We start from the raw sequence: 21,483 nt of genomic DNA, 5'->3' as shown, positions 1-21,483 counted from the left end.
AGTTTTTTTCGTGTTATTTTCCGTCTCTTTTGTGTCGCTGTTCGAGTGCATGGGGTGATTGGCTATTATAATTAAATAATGGCATCAGTAGTGTGCTGCTTTACGGGACGCGCAGTTCTGTTTTTTTTACCTTCTTTTTTTCATTGTTTTTTTTTCCACTCGCGTTCGTTGGCCGATGAGTTTTTTTGTGTTGTTCTCTATTTATAGTTTTCTATAAAAACGTACCTATTTTTTTGAGACTAGCAAGTCGTATTGCTGGATTAAGCCCTTTCTATTCCATTTCAATAATCATTTCAATAAATGAAGCCCTTCCTACATCACCGTTGATCGGAAGGCACGCCGACGGAGAATTTCTGGAGAATCGCGGTTGAATTAATACTATATTTAAATCCCTAGATAGCTATCTTTCCGCAGCCGGCTGCCTAAGATTTTTAAAATTTCAACCGATAAACAAATTGCTTATGGTCGCATCACCTACCACAGTGAATCCTGACCTCATACCCATCTTACTAACCCTCAAAACTCATGTGATACTTTGTCGGAGACGCAGTCGATTTGGCGGTCCCATCACTCAAGTATCGGACTAACATTCCCATCCACTTCCCCGTGTCTTACCTCTGGTCGTGGCCGGCGTCGGTATTGATCAGCATGATAGGGACCTTTGAAAATTGCGAAGGGGTGATGATTGGTTCCTACTTTTCATCTGTGGTCCACGGAGCAATGTTTGGGGGTCCTGGTCAATAACGAAGTAGCAGCTACGGGTAGACACCAATGCTATGCTATGCTATGCTATTTCTGTTATTTGCCGTTATTTTCTGTTATTTTCTGTTATTTTCTGTTATTTTCTGTTATTTTCTGTTATTTTCTGTTATTTTCTGTTATTTTCTGTTATTTTCTGTTATTTTCTGTTATTTTCTGTTATTTTCTGTTATTTTCTGTTATTTTCTGTTATTTTCTGTTATTTTCTGTTATTTTCTGTTATTTTTTGTAATTATTTGTATTTTTTCGAATTTTAGTAATTTTCTGCAATTCTTTGTAATCTTCTGTAATTTTCTGTAATTTCTGTAATTTTTTTGTAATTTTCTGTCAATTTGGTCAATTTTGCAAATATTGTTAATTTTGTCAATTTGCTTTGTTAGATAAGATTTATATTTTTGTAAATGATTCCATGAATATTGTTCACGTTTTCATGAACTTTGTTCATAATTTCGTGAACAATTCACATTATCTTGAACTTTGTTCATGAAACAGAGTATTTCATTTTAATTTCCCACGTAATTCAATGTGACACAGCATAAATACTCACTTGAAACCTTCTTCTCCTGCTCCTTGTTCTTTTTACTCTTCTTCTTGGCCCGCGCCCCCCAGTAGGTGTAATTCACGGCCGCGTACTCCAACAGCGCCGCAAACACAAACACGAAGCACATCACGAGGTAAATGTCGATGGCCTTAACGTAGCTGATCCTCGGAAGCGAACTCCGCACCCCGGTGCTGATCGTGGTCATCGTGAGCACCGTCGTAATTCCGAGGGCCACCCTCGCCGAAGTGGCCTCGTGGTTGATCCAGAACGACACCCACGAAAGCATCACGATCAGAATGCTGGGGAGGTACGTCTGGAACACGAAGTAGCCAATGTTTCGCTGGAGCTTGAAGGAAAGGGATAACCGCTGGTACACGCCGGTGGCGAGCTTTTCCTGTAATTATATGCGGGAGAGAAGGTGGGGGGGAAATTGGTGAAACAATTAGCAAACGAGCGATTGAGCGAGCATTTCAAGTACGGAAACAGGGGGAAATGTTTTTCTCAGCGTGTTAATTGGTGACCTCGATTTGGAGGAGAAAATTGTTACAATTATCACCATTCTGATTTTGGCCAAATGCACACGAATGCGACTTTAACAGTACAATTTCTAGAATGATACATTTTGAATGCTACACACTTAGATTTTTATGCCAAACTTCGGCAGGATTCTGCCGAAATCAGAACAACTTATCGCTCGGCAGAAAAATATGCCGAATCTCGGCAAAATGTGAGTCATTGTACCGATTACTCGGTGAAAAATGACAGTTATTTTGCCGAAGTTCGGCATTTTTCTGCCAAAGAAATCAGTTGTTCTGTTTTCGGCAGAATTCTGCCGAGCTTTAAAACCAAAAATGAGTGTGTAAATTAAATAAAACTGAATGATTTTCCTTTGTTTTCCTTTTGTTTAGGTTTATGCCCTAATTCAAAAAAATTCTATTTGAAAACCCGGATAAAAAATTACCATTTGATTACCATATTGGATCATACAATGACACTTTGAGAAATGGTAACTATTTGTGAAATCGTTTTTTCAATTTCCCAAAATTAAAATTTAACTATATTAAACTATTTGTGAACTGTTTGATTTAAGGTTACTTTTTGCCAAATAGTACTTAAACCATTTATTTACCACACAACAAACAGTTTTTTGACGAAAATAGTACTGAGTTTTTTAAGGTTACCATTGCTAACCACCCTTATGCCAGATGGTTAAACCATTTGTGAGATAGTAAAAATTCATGCCAACCATATAAATACCATTTTTAAAATAGTAGTCAAACATTTTTGGAAATGGTAGTAACAATATAGTTTAAAGTTCAATTACCATATGAAAAAAAGTTTTTATATGGTACTTTTTTATGCGGGAAGTACTCTACAAATTTATATTTATTTGATAATTTTGAAATTTACGGTTTTGATTTTGAGACCTCATCATTTTTATTCATTTTGAAGAGTAATTACACAAAACAACGTCAAATTTTGTATTACCGTAAACCGGGGTGGCTATAATACGATTTAAATTTGTTTTTGGAATATTTTCCAACAGGTAAGGGTTTTCTCAAGACTATTATTTTTAAAACAAAAAATAATGTTTTTTTTAATAGCGGAAAACGGCAAAAGTGATGAGAATTGTTTGAACGGCTTAGAGTGATTAAAATGGATGTGTTTCCCCTACTAGGGTAGGCCACACAAGGTTCATGCACTAATTGGATGCAAAGTTTTTTCAATAGTGTTTAGAAAAATAGTTACGTTAAAAATTCTTAGTTAAAATTCCGGGGTGACTTTGATAGTCACAGTTTTTCTTGTTAAAATCATATTTCAGATGTTCAAACTTTATTTTCACGTTAAATGTCCCATCACTTAGTAGCTGATATCATTTTTTAAGAAAAAAAATCAATGTTTATATTTAGTTAACTAAGTTTATAAGCTTTTTAACAAAATACATATAAATTTTAGGTAAAATTGTTAAAAAATCGGAATTTTGCCTAAAATTTGTTGAAACTCATTTTGTTTATAAAAATATCGATTTATATTGCCTTTTATACTGAATTCAAAGCACGAATCAAAAAATTTTACATTTTACATGAAATTGGTTCAACTGAAATTGCCTATAATTTTGGAGATTTTTTTTAATTGTGTTACAAAAACAAATATTATTTATTATATAACTTAAACTTATTTTACCTTCTACTAGTGGAAAATTGTTCAAAGATTCGGAAAATGCATTCCATTTTTCGATTCAAAATCATGTTTATTGAGAAAATCATGAAACTTTGAGAAGTTTAAAATAATGACTTTCATCAACATTTTCTTAAATAAAGTTAACTGCAGGGATGGAATAATCGCAAAAAAATCAATATCGCTTGCGAACTTTCTTCACCCGCGAAAGAGAGAGAAGGCAAATCACGCAAAAGAAAATCGCTCCCGAAATTCTTCAAGAAAATCAATCTGCTGATGATTTTTTGTGAATTTCCTTGTCAGCACCACTCAAAAATATTTATTTTACTTTGTTTACACACATTGCCCATCTACAATATGTGACAGGTCATTTTTCGACGTGTGACGTTACACTTGCAAGTGTAGTAGTGAAAAAGATGTTCCGCCGAATAATCATGATGATGATTTTTTTAGATTCATTTTACCGATCTTTCGTGCGCGAGAGAGGAGAGCCATACTCCCTTCGATTTTTTTCTCTCGATGAACATCCAAAGATTTTCTTTTGATGATGATTATTCCATCGCTGGTTAACTGACTTTAAAAACTTTTTAAAATTTTAAGAAAAGTTTTTCTTGAGGTACTTTGAACACTTCTCTACCACGGCCAGTATGATTCTAAACAATTCCGTATGTATTTTAATTGTACTTTTCATTTTGCGGAAAAAAACCTATCAAAGTCACCCCGTTTTACGGTATTACATTGTAGTTTTAGAGCAAAGTACTAAAATTTTCACAAAATACAATTTTTAATTGCTCAAATTTAAAATATTGCAATATGAGTATGAAACTAAATGAAATTTTGTTTGATTTTTAATACATAAGATTTTTTCAAATTAAATATTCGGATATTTCAAACAAAAACCGTAAGTGTTCTAAATACTAAAATTTGTATAATTTTCAAAATGGATATGGATGAAAAGATGAAGAATTTGGTTGAAACTTTTCCTACTTTAGAGTTTAAGAGTGATTTTTGTATAGATTTTCACTATGTTTTTAGTGTAAAATACGCTGACATTCACAATATTCTGTATTTTCTTAAATACTCGTAATTTACAACATGGATATCGATTGACGCAAAATTTTTAATAAATGAAAACTTCATTTATATTTTAACAGTGAATTACTCAACGATTTTATACAAAAAAAAAATTAAACACTGACATTTAAATAGGTATTGAATGACACGTTTTTATGAATTTTCAATACATTTTGAAGTATTTAAAACTAAAATATTTACAAAATACCGTTTTCAGAAAAACTAATATTGAAAATTTAAACAAATAAATGGCGTTGTTTGGTACTTATGTTACAAATTGTGAATATTGTAAATTTGAGTATTTCACACTAAACAGTTTTAAGTTGTAAAAAAATAGACGTTTGATACCCGTACTAGAAATTTTGGAAAATTGAAAATTTCAATAAAAGATGTTTTTAGAAAATAAAAATCTTCGCGATAGAAATTCTATTGATTTTTTTTACAAGATTCTTTTTTACCTTTTGATGCAATTATGAAAAATAGAGTATTTTGAGAACATTGGGTTCTACAAACTCTAATTTAGTGATTTTTTTTTAAATTTAGTGTCGTTTGATACTTATATTGCAAATTATGAAAAAAATTGTATTAAAAAAAAGCAAATATATTTTTATTTTTCAAATTCACCATGCTGTTTTTGCATATAGACATTTATGAAAACATGAGCAGTTTAAACCATTTAGATAAAAAAACATCTTCCATCATTTTAACATCTGGAAAAAAATATGTTTGACAAAAGTGTAATGTTTTGTACCCTTTTAATTTATGACCATCGCGTAAACTGCCCATAAATGCATACATGTCCCATGTATTTTATATTATTTTGTTGAGCAATTTGCTTGAAAACCGGCTGAGTTTTTTTTTATTTGGCTGAAATTTTGTGGAGGCCATTTTGTTTAATTAGTTAACTCATACAAGTCTCCAAAAAATTTTGGTCCAAACAGAAAAATTACGTTAAAATTCGAAAATCTGTGTATTTTGGAGAAATTTTCTGATCAATTTGGTGTTTCGGCGAAGTTGTGGTTATTGATGAGGAATATTTAAAAAATGAGCGATTTTTGAATAATAAAAAAAAACAAATTCCTAAAATACTGTTCTTTCTGTTATTTTTTTTTGTTTTAGGGGGCAAACACGACAATTTTTGTTAAAAAAAACCTTACCGAAAAAAATTCGACTACAATTTTTAATGTTAAATCGAATTTGTTATCGCAAAGTAATTAAATTTTGTTAACTCAAAATTTGCTGCTTGGAAAATATATTTTTAGAAGAGTGCAGATATTATCCTATGATTTCGTATAAGAAACAAATTCTCTGATTGCTGAGATGCATCGGGTAAAAGGTAAATAAAAAGTAAAATTTAAGTCCTTCTTTTTAAATGCGAATATCTCACCATCTGATGGTTCAACTTTCAATGTAAAAAGATGAAAACAATTTCTGCTCTTTCTGAAAAAAAAATATTTTGAAAATTATGGGCTCATAACTAACATTTCAAAAGGGACAAATATTCAATATTACGATGCGATTTTGGTTTATTATTGTTAGAAATGTACATGGGACAAATATGCCGGTAAACTACAAAGTTAAAATAATTTAAGTCAATTCGGACTTATTTGAAGCGGAAAAGTTTACCGAATATTTTCCTTTTCAAAACACTGAAAAATAATTTATCTTCAAATGCAGTTTTAAAAAATAGTAGCCACTAGTTTAGCTCGGGAATTTAAGTTTACTAATTCTTTCATGTTTGGTCAGTATTGGAATTTAATTTAAATAAATAAAAGTAATAAAATAATAATTTTTGCTATTTCCAAATGATAATTTTCATAACTACACATTTATTACATCAAAATAAAAACTCCAAACAAAACTCACCTTCCTATCGTTCGTCTCGTACCCGATGATGGTGAACTGGGGCAGTTCCGCCTCTTCCACTCCCCGGATCGGCGTCGAGCGCCAGTACATCACCACGTCGGACACGGTGTAACCATCTGAGGGGAGGGAGGGAGGAAACAAAAAGAGAGTTGAGCAGAGTAAAATTGGATTAAAAGCCGGGTGAAAACCGCATCGTTCTCCATCATTATCAAAATTAATCAATCTGGACAGTTTGGATGACCTTTTTTTAAAGGGGGGAGACTTGAAACCACAGATTAGAGAAAGATTTTTGAAAGGTTAATGAATTGCAGTTTGGAGATAAAATTGAAATCAATAAATCATGAAGTTGAAACTGCCCACTGTCAAACTTGTTTGAATCAAATTGTCACAGTAAAGTTACACGAGAACTTGATTGCCCTAACTTTTCTTGGAAATCAACGGCAATCTCCTTGAAAGGGACTGTAAACATCATTAAGTAATCACCACAGTAATTTGTGTTTGTTTGAGCAGTACACAGAAAAAAAAATGATGGTAATATTCATCAGGAAATGGTGACAGATTTTGTGGCAAAATAAATGATAAATTTTACCCCAGAAAATGATGAATTTTCATCAGTTTTTGATGAATATTCATCAGGTTCACATTTTTACACATTTTTTATGTAATATTACACAAATAAAGAGGTAATATTCAACCTACCAAATTTTCAACATTCCAAAATTCAACTTTTTTTTCTGTGTAATACACAGGGTAGGTAAACCATCACCATCGCACTATCATTGATGCATATTTCGGTGCGTTCCTCGTCTCTTAAAATTTCTCTTCTTCTTCGCAACCGAGTGATGGTCGGCTTGCTATCGCGAATATCGAAAGCCCCTCACATCGACGAAAAATACCCTATCGCTGGCTCCGATGGAACTATCGTTCCAACCGGAGAGACACGCACACGAAATTGCTGTATACATACACTGGACATCACGCACACAAATGAACTCATTTCTACAGGGCTTATGGGCGAGAGAATTTCACGATTGCTCTTTCTCTTGCTTTTGAGCGAGGGGACTGGCTGTGTGAGAGATTTTTTTTCCGTCTTACGCTTCGGTTTGTTCGTTGCTCGCTATTTCATCGGCGTCGTTTTCGCTTCACTCTCTTGATGCAGTTTTGGGAGAACGCCGAAAAATTGATGATTTGAGCGAGGGACGATATCTAAAAGTCCTCGCCATCGGCGAGGAAACGAGGAAATACCATCCCTGGTAATACATGCAAACTTGACACTGGTTTCAAATTGATTGTAGACTTGAGAATAGCGTTGACTCTTACCAAAAAGTCAAAATCTCAGGTTAGACTTAACGAATCAAGCTCATATTTGGACAGTAGATGCACAAGAAACATATCTAAAAACTGTCGAGCTAGATTTCTGAAAAAATGAACCATTTTTGAAAAAATCTGATTTTACTGAAAAGCTTCCAAGTCATGCCCTCAGTCGTTAAGTGTATCAAAAGGTTCGTGTCTTGTCAAAAAAAAAGAAAAAAAAACAAATCAAACACTCACAACTCTCGATCTCCACGGTGCAGTTCTGCGAGTCCAGCGGGTAGTAGTGCAGGTCCATCATGCAGGCTAGCGTCGTCGTGAACCGCATCCCGTACGTCACCGCCCCATCCCCCGCCAGCCGGACCAGCTTGTTCCGCTCGGTGACGTCGTGCAGGAAGCTGTTTTTGTCGTTCGCGAAGAACGTGTCCGGCACCCAGATCTTCTCGGCAAAGTCCCCCGACAGGGTTATCACATCATTCGCGCCGTCGTCGTCGATCATGATGTCCCCGTTTTGGTCGTACTGAGACGACGCCCCTGAACCACCTGAGGACGACGAGGATGAGGACGCCCCTGCGTTGTTGCCCCAAATCGAGTAGGCGTTGAACGCTAATCGCTCGTCCTTCCAGTACTGATTTAGGTACATTGTTATCGTGTAGTCCTAAAAATAGAAAAAAGGGGATTTTGGGAGGAATCAGAAGGGTTGGTGATGGTCTGGATGGTAGTAGGCTATGCTGGGGAAAGGATAGTAGGGATGCGTTCGTAAGGCATGGGCGTACTGAATGTTAACTGAAGGAAGATTACCTAACTTTAAAAAATACCTTGATTTCTAAGATCGAAGAACAATTCTTAGCAGTTTTGTCTTGTTGTCGTTATTGTCGTTTTGATCGTTTAGATCGTTTATGTGATTTTTGACGTTAATTTTTGACGTTAATTTTTGTAATTTTTGTAATTTTTGTAATTTTTGTAATTTTTGTAATTTTTGTAATTTTTGTAATTTTTGTAATTTTTGTAATTTTTGTAATTTTTATAATTTATGTAATTTTTGTAATTTTTGTAATTTTTGTAATTTTTGTAATTTTTGTAATTTTTGTAATTTTTGTAATTTTTGTAATTTTTGTAATTTTTGTAATTTTTGTAATTTTTGTAATTTTTGTAATTTTGTAATTTTGTAATTTTGTAATTTTTGTAATTTTTGTAATTTTGTAATTTTTGTAATTTTGTAATTTGTAATTTTTGTAATTTTGTAATTTTTGTAATTTTGTAATTTTGTAATTTTGTAATTTTGTAATTTTGTAATTTTGTAACTTTGTAATTTTGTAATTTTGTAATTTTGTAATTTTGTAATTTTTGTAATTTTTGTAATTTTGTAATTTTGTAATTTTGTAATTTTGTAATTTTTGTAATTTTGTAATTTTGTATTTTTGTAATTTTTGTAATTTTTGTAATTTTGTAATTTTTGTAATTTTGTAATTTTGTAATTTTGTAATTTTGTAATTTTGTATTTTGTAATTTTGTAATTTTTGTAATTTTTGTCATTTTTGTCATTTTTGTCATTTTGTCATTTTTGTCATTTTTGTCATTTTTGTCATTTTTGTCATTTTTGTCATTTTTGTCATTTTTGTCATTTTTGTCATTCTTGTCATTTTTGTCATTTTTGTCATTTTTGTCATTTTTGTCATTTTTGTCATTTTTGTCATTTTTGTCATTTTTGTCATTTTTGTCATTTTTGTCATTTTTGTCATTTTTGTCATTTTTGTCATTTTTGTCATTTTTGTCATTTTTGTCATTTTTGTCATTTTTGTCATTTTTGTCATTTTTGTCATTTTTGTCATTTTTGTCATTTTTGTAATTTTTGTCATTTTTGTCATTTTTTGTCATTTTTGTCGTTTTTTGCTGTTTTTTTTTGTTTTTTTTTTGTCGTTTTTGTCGTTTTTGTTATTTTAGTCGTTTTTAGCGTTGTTGTCGTATTTGTCATTTTTGTCATTTTTGTCATTTTTGGCATTTTTGGCATTTTTGGCATTTTTGTCATTTTTGTAATTTTTGTCATTTTTGTCATTTTTGTCATTTTTGTCATTTTTGTCATTTTTGTCATTTTTGTCATTTTTGTCATTTTTGTCATTTTTGTCATTTTTGTCATTTTTGTCGTTTTATTTTGTCGTTTTTGTCATCTTTTGTCATTTTTGTTGTTATTGTCGTTTATATCTGTTATATCGATTTTACCGTTTTTATCGTTTTTATCGTTTTTTTATCGTTTTTATCGTTTTTATCGTTTTTATCGTTTTTATCGTTTTTTTTGTTTTTATCGTTTTTATCGTTTTTTGTAGTTTTATTTTGTCGTTGACAAATCATCTTTTGTAATTTTTGTTGTTATTGTCGTTTATATAGTTTATATCGATTTTATCGTTTTTAAGGTTTTTATCGTTTTTGTCGTTTTTGTTGTTTTTTTATTTTTTGCGTTTTTGTCGTTTTTTGTCGTTTTGGTCGTTTTTTCATTTTTGTCGTTTTGTCGTTTTTGTGTTATTTGTCGTTTATATCGTTTTTATCGTTTTTTATCGTTTTTGTCGTTTTTGTCTTTTAGTCTTTTGTTCAATTCTGACTCGCCCATGACTTTTCCACAAGTAAATACCGTGGATGACAGCGAAAAAAATGGTCCTACACGATGTTAAAAAAGCGACACGCTGATTTACGGCCAATACAATCAGATACACAAACGTTTACATATGTGTAGGCTTCGATCCCATTTAGAGCCGCATTTTGCGCAGGTGACATCCCAGTAAAATGGAGTGCGGGGGCATGATTGATGGAAGTAAGAAGAGAGAGGGATGGACAAATTATTATTGATCGTCACGATACTCACCATATTTACTTCTGAAATTGCATCGAAACTAGCTATCGTTAAATCCATCCCTACAGTTAGTGGGTCACCTGCGGCAGGGAGAGAGCAAATTGGAAGAAAGGAAATAAAATTGTAATTTAATTCAAATCACTCTAATTAATTCTGCATCAATCCCAATCAGGGCGCACACCAATTGGATTGACCTGAGCGCAAAACCTAGAGCTGGAATGTCCAAAACCAATAATCATAATGTGGCAGAGGGCAGCAGTGTTTTTGACTGGACACATCACACGAATACCACACTGTGTGTGGGTGGATGTTGTGGGAATTAAATTGACCTCGGCCTCACAAATCGGAGCTGCTGCTGCTGCTGCACCTGACACGACATTTGATGGACACTTTGTCCGTGACGGTGTCACCATGTTATTGCACTGTGGCAAAAACATTGTTTCAAAACATACGTTCACACGTTCTTAAGTAAATTCATCATTTCATGAGAAATCATGTTTCCATGTGAAATCATGTTTCCATGAGAAATCTTGTTTTCATTACAAATCATGTTTTCGTAAGTCACATTTTCATGTGCAATCATGTTTTCACGAAAATTCATGTATTTATGTGAAATCATGTTTTCATTAGAAATCATGTTTTCATAAGGAGTCATGTTTTCATGAGAAATCAAGTTTTCATGCGCAATCATGTTTTCATGAGAAATCATGTTTTCATGGTAAATTTTGTTTTCATGAGAAAACATGTTTTCATAAAAAATCTTGTTTTCAACAAAAATCATGTTTTCATCAAAAATCACGTTTTCATCAAAACTCATGTTTTCATAAAAAAAACATGTTTTCATGAGAATTAATGTTGTGTGTGTGTGTGTGTTCCAATCCAATACCCGCTAACCGGTAGCGATATTATGGGAAAGTATAGTTTGTATCAGACTTTGGTATATGCCGAATGCTGATACAACTTATCTCAGTCCCGGGTATTAGGTGGTGATAGCCCTCGCGCTGCTTCCAACGACCCGTTTCAGAATGACAGAGCTCCTTGCGGTCCAATTCCGAGGTCGCTGGGCATTGTTCGGCCCCGCCTAAACATAGAAGCAAGCATCTGAAGGAAACTCGATCTATATTTAGACTTCCAATCCCTTCAGGCAAATCAGGGATCAGCGCGTATTTAATATGAGAAGATAACATGTTTCACCACTACGGATCAATTCACTGCTAGAGTGTAAACCTTCTGATAGCCGACTGCTTAGCGTCCCAGACTACCAATCCAAAGGCGTGAGTTCGAATCCCACCTGATTCAATTTCGTTTTTTGTTCATATTCAAAGTTCAAATTCCTGATTCCAGATTTCAAAGGTACCGACCGGGATTTGATCCCTGAACCTTCTGCTTGTGAGGCAGAAGCCATAACCATTAAGCCACGGAGCCGGTAGATGTTTTCATGAGAATTCATGTTTTCATGATAATTCATGTCTTCATGATAATTCATGTTTTCATGAGAAATCATATTTTCACGAGAACTCATGTTTGCATGAGGAATCATGTTTTTATGAGAAATCGTGTTTTCATCAGAAATCATATTTTCACGAGAAATCATGTTTGCATGAGGAATCATGTTTTCATGAGAATTCATATTTTCATGAGAATTCATGTTTTCATGAGAAATCATGTTTTCATGATAATTCATGTCTTCATGATAAGTCATGTTTTCATGAGAAATCATATTTTCACGAGAACTCATGTTTGCATGAGGAATCATGTTTTTATGAGAAATCGTGTTTTCATCAGAAATCATATTTTCACGAGAAATCATGTTTGCATGAGGAATCATGTTTTCATGGGAGTTCATATTTTCATGAAAATTCATGTTTTCATGAAAAATCATGTTTTCATAAGAAATCATGTTTTGATGAGAAATCATGTTTTCATAAGAAATCATGTTTGCATGAGGAATCATGTTTTCATGAGAATTCATATTTTCATGAGAATTCATATTTTCATGAGAGTTCATATTTTCATGAGAATTCATGTTTTCATGAGAAATCATGTTTTCATGAAAAATCATGTTTTCATAAGAAATCATATTTTTACGAGAAAACATGTTTTCATGAGAAATCATGTTTGCATGAGGAATCATGTTTTCATGAGAATTCATATTTTCATGAGAGTTCATATTTTCATGAGAGTTCATATTTTCATGAGAATTCATGTTTTCATGAGAAATCATGTTTTCATGACAAATCATGTTTTCATAAGAAATCATGTTTTCATGAAAAATCATGTTTTCATGAGAAATCATGTTTTCATGAGAAATCATGTTTTCATGACAAATCATGTTTCCAGAATTTCACAAGCTTTGTCTGTAGTGCCGTCGTTGTGGGAGCATTCCCGTTCGGTCTGGCGAGTGGGTGAGATTGGTTTGTGGTTTTTGGCAACGACAACTACATGAAAATTAGCACCCTTCCCATGGTTTTCTGCTCCCCTTTCCAGATCCTGAATAAATTAGATCAACCGCCGACCAGCTTCTGTTTTGTCCTCTTTTTGCTACTAATCAGTAACCTTCCAGCCTGAAATTCAAAGGTCAATCAAAATACTGCTGCTGTTAGTGTTTTGCGTGGGAGTAGACACCGTCCCAGCATAATCTTTTATGGCAACAGAAATAGCTGCCCGTCGGATCAGGACTAAATCTAATTGGAAAACTTGTCTCGGTCAAAACGGGAAACCGCCACCCGGAATCCCATGTGCTAGAGCTCTCTCTCTGTTCAGGAATGAATTTGCAATTTGCTACAAATTGATACACCTACAACTGCTGTATCCTTACAGAAGTCGAAATGGACTAAAATGTTTAAATCCGGGTTTTCCTAGTTTCTCAATTTAAGCCCTCTTCAAACAAGAGTCAAGAGCATACGTACCGCCAAAGTTTGGCCGCAACCGGATGTCGTATCCTTCCAATATCCTAGAAATAGTTTGGGTGACGTTCTCCAGTCGGCCGGCTGCCATCGCCCGCGAGTGCCCACTGTGGAGGAAAAGGAGTAGAAAAAGGGGAAACAAGTTTAGAGGAAAATTTTGGGTGTTTAAAATAACCTCTACAGTTTTGAAGTTAATGTCAGTAAACGCTTTAGTTTCGTCAAGGTATGATAGATTTAGGCTCGCTTAACACACTCCAATCGACAGAATTGAATTTCAGTGGATGATCTGCCAATAAATAAAATTATAAATTTTGAATCATGTTGAACAACCGTGCGCACTCTCTTATAATATTTTTCGTTGGCAGGGAATTCACTAAAATTCAATTCTGTCGATTAGAGCGTGTTCAGGGAGCCCAAATCTATCATACCTCGACGAAACTGAGGCATTTACTGACATCAACTTCAAAATTGTCGAGATGTGTAATATTGTCGATTTCAATGGAGACGCTTGGTTATTCATCAGAAATTTTGGTCAAAGGTGCCAAAATGAACAACTTTCAATACAAAACATCGTTATCGCTCGAAATATCCCGCCAAAAATCCTTTGCAACCCTTTTCCAGTCGCAATGAATTCATATCTCGTTTATGATCCAGTCCCAACAAGCGATTATCACCTCAACCCCTCGGGCTAAAAAACCAAAAAAAGATTTGTCACCGTGAAAAAAAAACGATAAAAAACGTGGTGCGAATAACCCACGCGAGACACAGATTTTTCTCCGCCACCAGCGGGAAAAATTAGTAGCTCAAGGCTAGGTTCGTCCTCCTGATGGCTTCGAGTCGAATTTATCGATATTTTCCCCCTCCCCGATTTCGATTTCGCTTTGAAATATTGCCGATTTCGAAACTTCATTAAATTGGGTCCTTTTTCCGGTCCCTAGCGACAACAAAAAAAAATACGATGGAAATTTAAAATGACGAGATGATTTACTTTTCAAGCCACGTCGAAGAAAAGGGGGCACTCTCGGCTTTTGATGTGTTTTGCAACCTTTTTGAAGCTCGAGAGTGGCTAGCGATGTAATCCGGAGAAGGTAAAACGGTTGTGAAAATGTCTTAGTCTGAGATTTGTGTCCTTTTCTAGTAGGAAAATCAACCACTAATAAAAAAAAATGTGGTTGAATTTGCTTATTTAAGGAATAAATGAAAACTAAAGAAGTCTGTGTGACTTTGTGAGACTTTCTGTGATTGTGTGTGACTTTGTGTGATTTGTGTGACTTTGTGTGACTTTCTGTGATTGTGTGTGAATTTGTGTGATTTTGTGTGACTTTGTGTAACTTTGTGTGACTTTGTGTGACTTTGTGTGATTGTTTGTGACTTTGTGTGATTTTGTGTGACTTTGTGTAACTTTGTATGACTTTGTGTGACTTTCTGTGATTGTGTGTGACTTTCTGTGATTGTGTGTGACATTGTGTGACTTTGTGTAACTTTGTGTGACTTTGTGTAACTTTGTGTGACTTTCTTTGACAGTGTGTGACTTTGTGTGACTATTTGCGATTGTGTGTGACTTTGAGTAACTTTAGGTGATTGTGTGTGACTTTCTGTGATTGTGTGTGACATTGTGTGATTTTGTGTGACTTTGTGTGACTTTGTGTAACTTTGTGTGACTTTCTGTGACAGTGTGCGACTTTGTGTGACTATTTACGATTGTGTGTGACTTTGTGTAACTTTGTGTGACTTTCTTTGACAGTGTGTGACTTTGTGTGATTGTTTGTGACTTTGTGTGACTTTCTGTGATTGTGTGTGACTTTCTGTGATTGTGTGTGACATTGTGTGACTTTTTGTGTAACTTTGTGTGACTTTCTGTGACAGTGTGTGACTTTGTGTGACTATTTGCGATTGTGTGTGACTTTGAGTAACTTTGTGTGATAGTGTGTGATTTTGTGTGATTGTGTGTGACTTTGTGTGACTGTGTGTGACTTACGAGCATGTCTGTCTCCAGATTCATAGGTACAATCGATAATATTATTATGATTATTTAAAAAAGCATACATACACATACACTTTTGGACTCGACCTTCACCGATTTGGACCAAACTTGGAGGGAACGTTCATCTATCGATAGTTAACAGAAATCCCAAGTTTGGTGCTGACCATCCCTTCATTTTTGGCACCACCCTCTTTTTTGACGTTTTTCTAAAAAACTTCTTTTTCTTTTAATCATAACTTTGCAAATACTTAAGCAAACGACTTTCTACAGGAGGCATTTTATAGAAAGTTGTCCAAGGAATGCGACAAAAATAAAACTTTAACAATTAAATGACCACTAATATTTTATTTTAACGTTTTAAGTATTAAAATTCAGTTTTGACCAATTCCTTATATTTTTATTTGTTTTATTTTATCGCCATCGTGTTTCCCGGACAATTTTACATAATAATCAATGTAGACCTCAAACTAAAATGAACTATTGGCGAAATACAGCGATTTTACTGAAAAAAGTTTGATTTTGCGCTGCACTCTGTCCTATGAATTCAAATCCGAAATAAGTTTCTCTCATATAAAAACCGAACTATGCGGGATTCATCCCTTTTTGTTGAAAAGTACACCATGTACTTCCGAGTGCTGTGCAAAATCAAACTTTTTTCAGTAAAATCGCTGTATCTCGCCAATAGTTCATTTTAGTTTGAGGTCTACATTGATTATTATGTAAAATTGTCCAGGAAACACGATGGTGATAAAATAAAACAAATAAAAATATAAGGAATTGATCAAAACTGAATTTTAATACTTAAAACGTTAAAATATAATACTAGTGGGCATTTCAGGGTTAAAGTTTTATTTTTGTCGCATTCCTTGGACAATTTTCTAGAAAATACCTCCTGTAGAAAGTCTTTTGCTTAAGTATTTGCAAAGTTATGGTTAAAAGAAAAAAAAGTTTTTAAGAAAAACGTCAAAAAAGAGGGCGGTGCCAAAAATAGAGGGATGGTCCAATCAGCACCAAACTTGGGATTTCTGTTAGCTATCGATGGATGAACGTTCTCTCCAAGTTTGGTCCAAATCGGTGAGGTTCGAATCCAAAAGTGTACTCAGTTGACCTGGAATGACCCATGTATTTCATCGTAAAGAGATGACATCACAGTTTGAATAAATTTCTACAAAGATAACATCAATTTCCTTAAATCTAGATCGAGGGTTATGAGCCTCACCTCACAAAGGACTTCCCAGCGAGAAGTGACTTCAAATGTTTGCAATGATTTCGCTACATCATTCTTCTGATATGTATTCTGCAACAAAGTGCTTGGGGAGCATTCAAAGATGACGTAGATTTTTTTTGAAAGTTGCAAATAACCTCTTTCAAGGACAATTGTTCAAATAAAAACAACATTTATATAAATCATGAGAATTTTTTTAATCAACCCCCCTTCTTTTCGTCATAAAGCGTAATTTGTAAACGACCCCCACACGAGAAAACGCGTGTGGTGTGAGAGTGATAAAAGACTTTGCGCTTAGCGAGTAATTGTAAGTGTGCTCGTTCGTTCTGCCCTAGGATAATCCCAGTCGCGACGGTTTTTGGGGAAAATCACAGACACACACATCAAAATCCCTTCTCATTCTAGGAAAATTCTGCCGAAAAAGCGCGGTACATTTTTCCGGGGAAAAGCGTGGGCGTTGTTGTTGTTGTTGGGCTTGGATTGAAGGAAACTCACAACAAAAAGTTTGACTCAAGGGTGATGCGAGCTGGGGGTAGGGCGTAAATGATGCTCGCTTCAAGGTCGGTTGTCGCCGTGATTGTGATAAACGCTTTTAAGCTGAACACTTGAGAAGGTTCGATAATCTGGAGGTTTGAGTTATTTCTAAATTGTGGAACATAACATAATTTTTTTATAATAAAACAAGCCTTACCCGACAAACTTCGTTCTGCCTTCGTTTGTTGACGTTTTTGGCTTCAGCCTCCTGTGATCAAAATTTGATTTTACATAACATTTTCCATACAATTTGTCGATGCTCCGGAATCGGTTCCAGAGAGGCCAAAGTGTCAATTAGTTAGCGTATAAACCTTCCTTGGGCTTATACGAACCTAACGCAACAAAGAGCACCTCGATCCGACGCTCCGTGTTGAACTGATTCGCGTTCGAACAAAACCGTCGAAATTTTTTATATATATAGAAGAAGAAGAAGAAGAAGAAGATATGTTTTTATATTTTGACAAATCCTCTCTTTTTTTAAACATTTCTACAAACCAAATTCGATTTAAGCTGTTTCGGGAATTCTTCAGAGTACATCGCTCTGATGCTGTCAGTCGTCAGCTCCAAAAGCATTACGACACGTGACATTTATTACATTTTTCAGCTCTCATCACTTGCGTGCGATGTTACCGGTTTAACGGTGTCATTGCTTCGGTTTGTTCTTATTTACTTTTTATGTTCGCTTTTTTTTGTGATATCATTCATATATCCATAGTAAGTAAACCCGGGCAGACGGTAATAACAAAATTTATGCCATTTCAATAACAAATACTGTTAAAATAACAGAAAGTGTTATGGAATCTTCCTGAAAAATCAATTATTGCATAAGAGTTTAATAACAGTTTATGTTATCATAACAAAATTTGTTATTGGGCTGATATTGGTTGAAAGAAAAAAAAACTGGGGAATAACATTTTTTGTTATGGAAGAATACCGCCAATTGTTATTGGGATGATCGGATTAGTTGTTAAAATAACAAAAAATAATAACAAAGATTTGTTCGAAGAATAACTCAAAATGTTATTAGTCTGTTATTACATTAACAATCCAATAACAAAAAATTCATAACGACGAATAACAAATCTTGTTATAAATAACATAAAATGTTATTGGCCTAGTATTTTTGAATAACAAAAAATGTTATTCCCAAGTTATTTCCGTCTGCTCGGGAATGCTGGACGTGATGGAACGTAAGGCGAAACAACTGGATAATAATTGGATGACAGTAGGGGAACTCACATTTTTTTTGGTGATAAATGAAGACATTTTATAGTAAAGGTTTACGTTCACCTCATATTCAAGTCATTGAAAATTGACAAGCGTTTGAGAGGATTCCATAAATAATAAAATCGCATATTGAGTTCAACGCATCTAAAAAGTTTAATGTAAAATGTTAGAACGGATTTACTGATCATTTGGGGGAAAAGTAGCAGGTATTGATGGGAAGAATTGAAGACAAATTGTCACACTCTAAAAAATTACCAACCATTCCAAATATTGAGATGACGATATCTCAGGAACTATAAGATCGATTATGAATGTCAAAAATTAAACATTAAAAAAATCATAAGATTCAAAATATCATCAAAAAAATTAAAATCTGCTCTAAAATTTTCACTCAAAATGGATTATGTCAAATGTTTAATTTAATATGTTTGAAAAAATGATGACTCGAAACATCAGAAAGGAATCGTTACTTGAATCGTACTATTTTTATTCATGTTCATTTTCTGTAGTAAATTTATAGAAACATTCCAATATATTCGGAATAATTTTCAACGATAAAGAATAATATTTTTTTAAATGTAATAAAATTTTCGTTGTGACATAAAAAAATACTAAATTGGCAGCACTGCCGAATGATGTGTAACAATCTCATTTTGTTGCTCAAAATGGCAGTTTTGATCAACTAAAATATATTCTAAGTTCAAGTTTTCTCAAAATAATCATTTTGCGCTACTTTATTTTTTGTTTATAAAGTAACTTTTTTATCTTAGATTCTTCACATTAAAACCTACAACTTTGAAAAAAAAAACACCGATTTGATAAAATAAATTGTTGCATATTTTTTCATGTTTATGTCCCTCGACTCTGATCAAAGTCGAGGGGGGGGGGGAGGGAGTTCAAAAAATAAATTACAGACCATGGTATCAACATTTGAATGAAAAAAAGTGTTTTAAAATGCATTATACAACTGTCCAGTTGTTTTGCAATAATAAATTTCCAAAATTTCAAAGTATTGTCGAAAATTTTATTTTTGCGAGAAAAAAAAAGTTTTTGCGGTGCTATACATTGTAATTTTCTAAAAGTACTAAATAAAAACAAGGCATTTAAGATTGTTCTCAGTTTATTAGAATTTTTCTTCCATTGATATTTTGAATCACTAGCGTGCACAGGGTGGGGCAACATGGGGCAACTGCCCCACCATCCTCAGAAATTTGTTCCAAATTTGGTCAGGGGGTGTCCATAAATGACGTAATTTTCAAAACGTTCACATTATTGCCCCACCTTCCACAATGAGCTGGGCACGCTAGGGATTTTGATGTTCTTTGAAAAAAAAAAATTGCCCCCTGATTTTTCGGACCAATTTTGAAGGGGGTGGGTCACATAAACTTTGAAAAATATTTGCAACGGCCTTATTTTTGTATAATTTTTGTGCGCAACTGCAAAAATTTCATGATTTTTTATGGACTATCTAATGATATAAAAGTGCCTGAATAGTTTCAGTTGAACTTATAAATGCCTAAAAAAATGTTGTTCAAAATATAAAATTGAGGAAAACGTGTTGTACAATTCTTCATAATATTAAAATTATTGCCAACTAATTCAAACCGCTTATTGGGCATTTATATTAACATTTTTAAAATAAAGCCTAATCAATTCAATAGGGTACGTTATCCATTAGTGGACCCCTTTCCTATAGTGGACCCTCTGAAGGGTTTTTGATGAAAACTTCAATAAAATCACAATTTCAAGCGTGTTGTTGTCTACAAATCTTTTATTTGGCATGTTCAGCATCATTTAAAACAATGTTGACTGACATTGAATTGTCCTTTTCACCAAAATAAGTGTTTTGAGTTCGACATCTGAAATTAGCCATGGCCACTAGCATTTTCACAACAAAACTGCATTTATATTTTATGATTGAATTAACCATCCAATCATTTTTTGACTGATAATTTAACTTCAGCAAGTCGAAATAATGTAAGTTTAAGGATCTTTACTAAAATAAAGCGAAGAGCTGTCATTTTCGAGCAAAAATTAGGGGGGTCCAATATAGGACAACGAAATCCAAACTTTTCCAAAAGTGGACCCCTGTTAATTTAACCTTCAAAAATGAAGAAAACTGTGTATTCAAGCAAAAGTTTCTCTAAAACATACAATAAATGCATGTTGTTATCAACCTAAACGCATATTTTTTTCAATTATGAGTATAAATATAGCTGTTTTCATGTTAAAAGTACCAAAAATGCTGAAGCCGTAAGAATTTATAATTAATCAAAACTATAGTTCATTGTACTTAACTGAAGCATCATAATTGCAGTTTGAAATGATATTTTATAATAATAAATCAATAACAAAACATTTTTTCAAATAAACATGCGCGGTTTTATCAGCAACTGTAAACAAATCTATTATTTAGTTTCGGTCAACCATTTATGTAACTAATATGGAAAAATTTGCATCAAGATTACTTTTTTTTATTATTTTTATGTTTATAGTGGTTTTTGAGACGTTTTCTCTGATCTTTTTCGTAAAAAAAATGTGTTTAAATGTCTGTTAGGTTTTTTATTGTTTAAAGCCAAATTTGTTAACAAAACATATTTGTTTATAATGAAAAGTGAGCAAAATCCTTCCTTTATTCATTATATCTATCGTTAGACCTACACAATGCATCAAAACATCAAATATCGGTTAAATTTGGTATAAAAATAACAGTTTGCCTATAGTGGACCCGGGTCCACAATCGGATTATGGACCCGGGTCCACTATAGGAAAAAGGGGTCCATGACAGGCAAAAAAAACTTTTTTTTTCAAATGGCTTTTTTTCTGCACAAAAACAAATAACTGATGAAACAAATAGTCAAAATTGTTCAAAAGACTTCAGATTTCATTGTTTTGTACAAAGGGTTATGAAAAAGTGCTTAAAATATTGAAAATTTGTGAAAAATGTGCTTCGGCTCTACTAGGGGGTCCACTAATGGTTAAAATACCCTAGATACACTATTAGTTTATTAGATTCAAATTATGGCCCTATGA

The 21,483-nt window shown here is 33.5% G+C and overlaps 1 protein-coding gene across 4 annotated transcripts in view; it reads right to left on the bottom strand.

The window, feature by feature from the left end:
• The window catches only part of LOC6047968 (gamma-aminobutyric acid receptor subunit beta-like), a 64,092-nt gene that overhangs the window by 11,949 nt on the left and 30,660 nt on the right, over positions 1–21,483 (bottom strand). For all 4 annotated transcript variants that reach the window (XM_038266805.1, XM_038266808.1, XM_038266804.1 and 1 more), the window contains exons 3-7: positions 13,484–13,587; positions 10,587–10,654; positions 7,970–8,387; positions 6,419–6,534; positions 1,307–1,694 (exon numbers count right to left, since the gene is read on the bottom strand). In XM_038266805.1, the coding sequence (XP_038122733.1) occupies positions 1,307–1,694; positions 6,419–6,534; positions 7,970–8,387; positions 10,587–10,654; positions 13,484–13,587 (1,094 nt within the window). The remainder of the gene's footprint in view (positions 1–1,306; positions 1,695–6,418; positions 6,535–7,969; positions 8,388–10,586; positions 10,655–13,483; positions 13,588–21,483) is intronic.

Source organism: Culex quinquefasciatus, chromosome 1, assembly GCF_015732765.1.
Source record: "Culex quinquefasciatus strain JHB chromosome 1, VPISU_Cqui_1.0_pri_paternal, whole genome shotgun sequence".
Lineage (NCBI taxonomy): Eukaryota > Metazoa > Arthropoda > Insecta > Diptera > Culicidae > Culex > Culex quinquefasciatus.
This window is presented reverse-complemented; position numbering and strand designations above follow the sequence as displayed.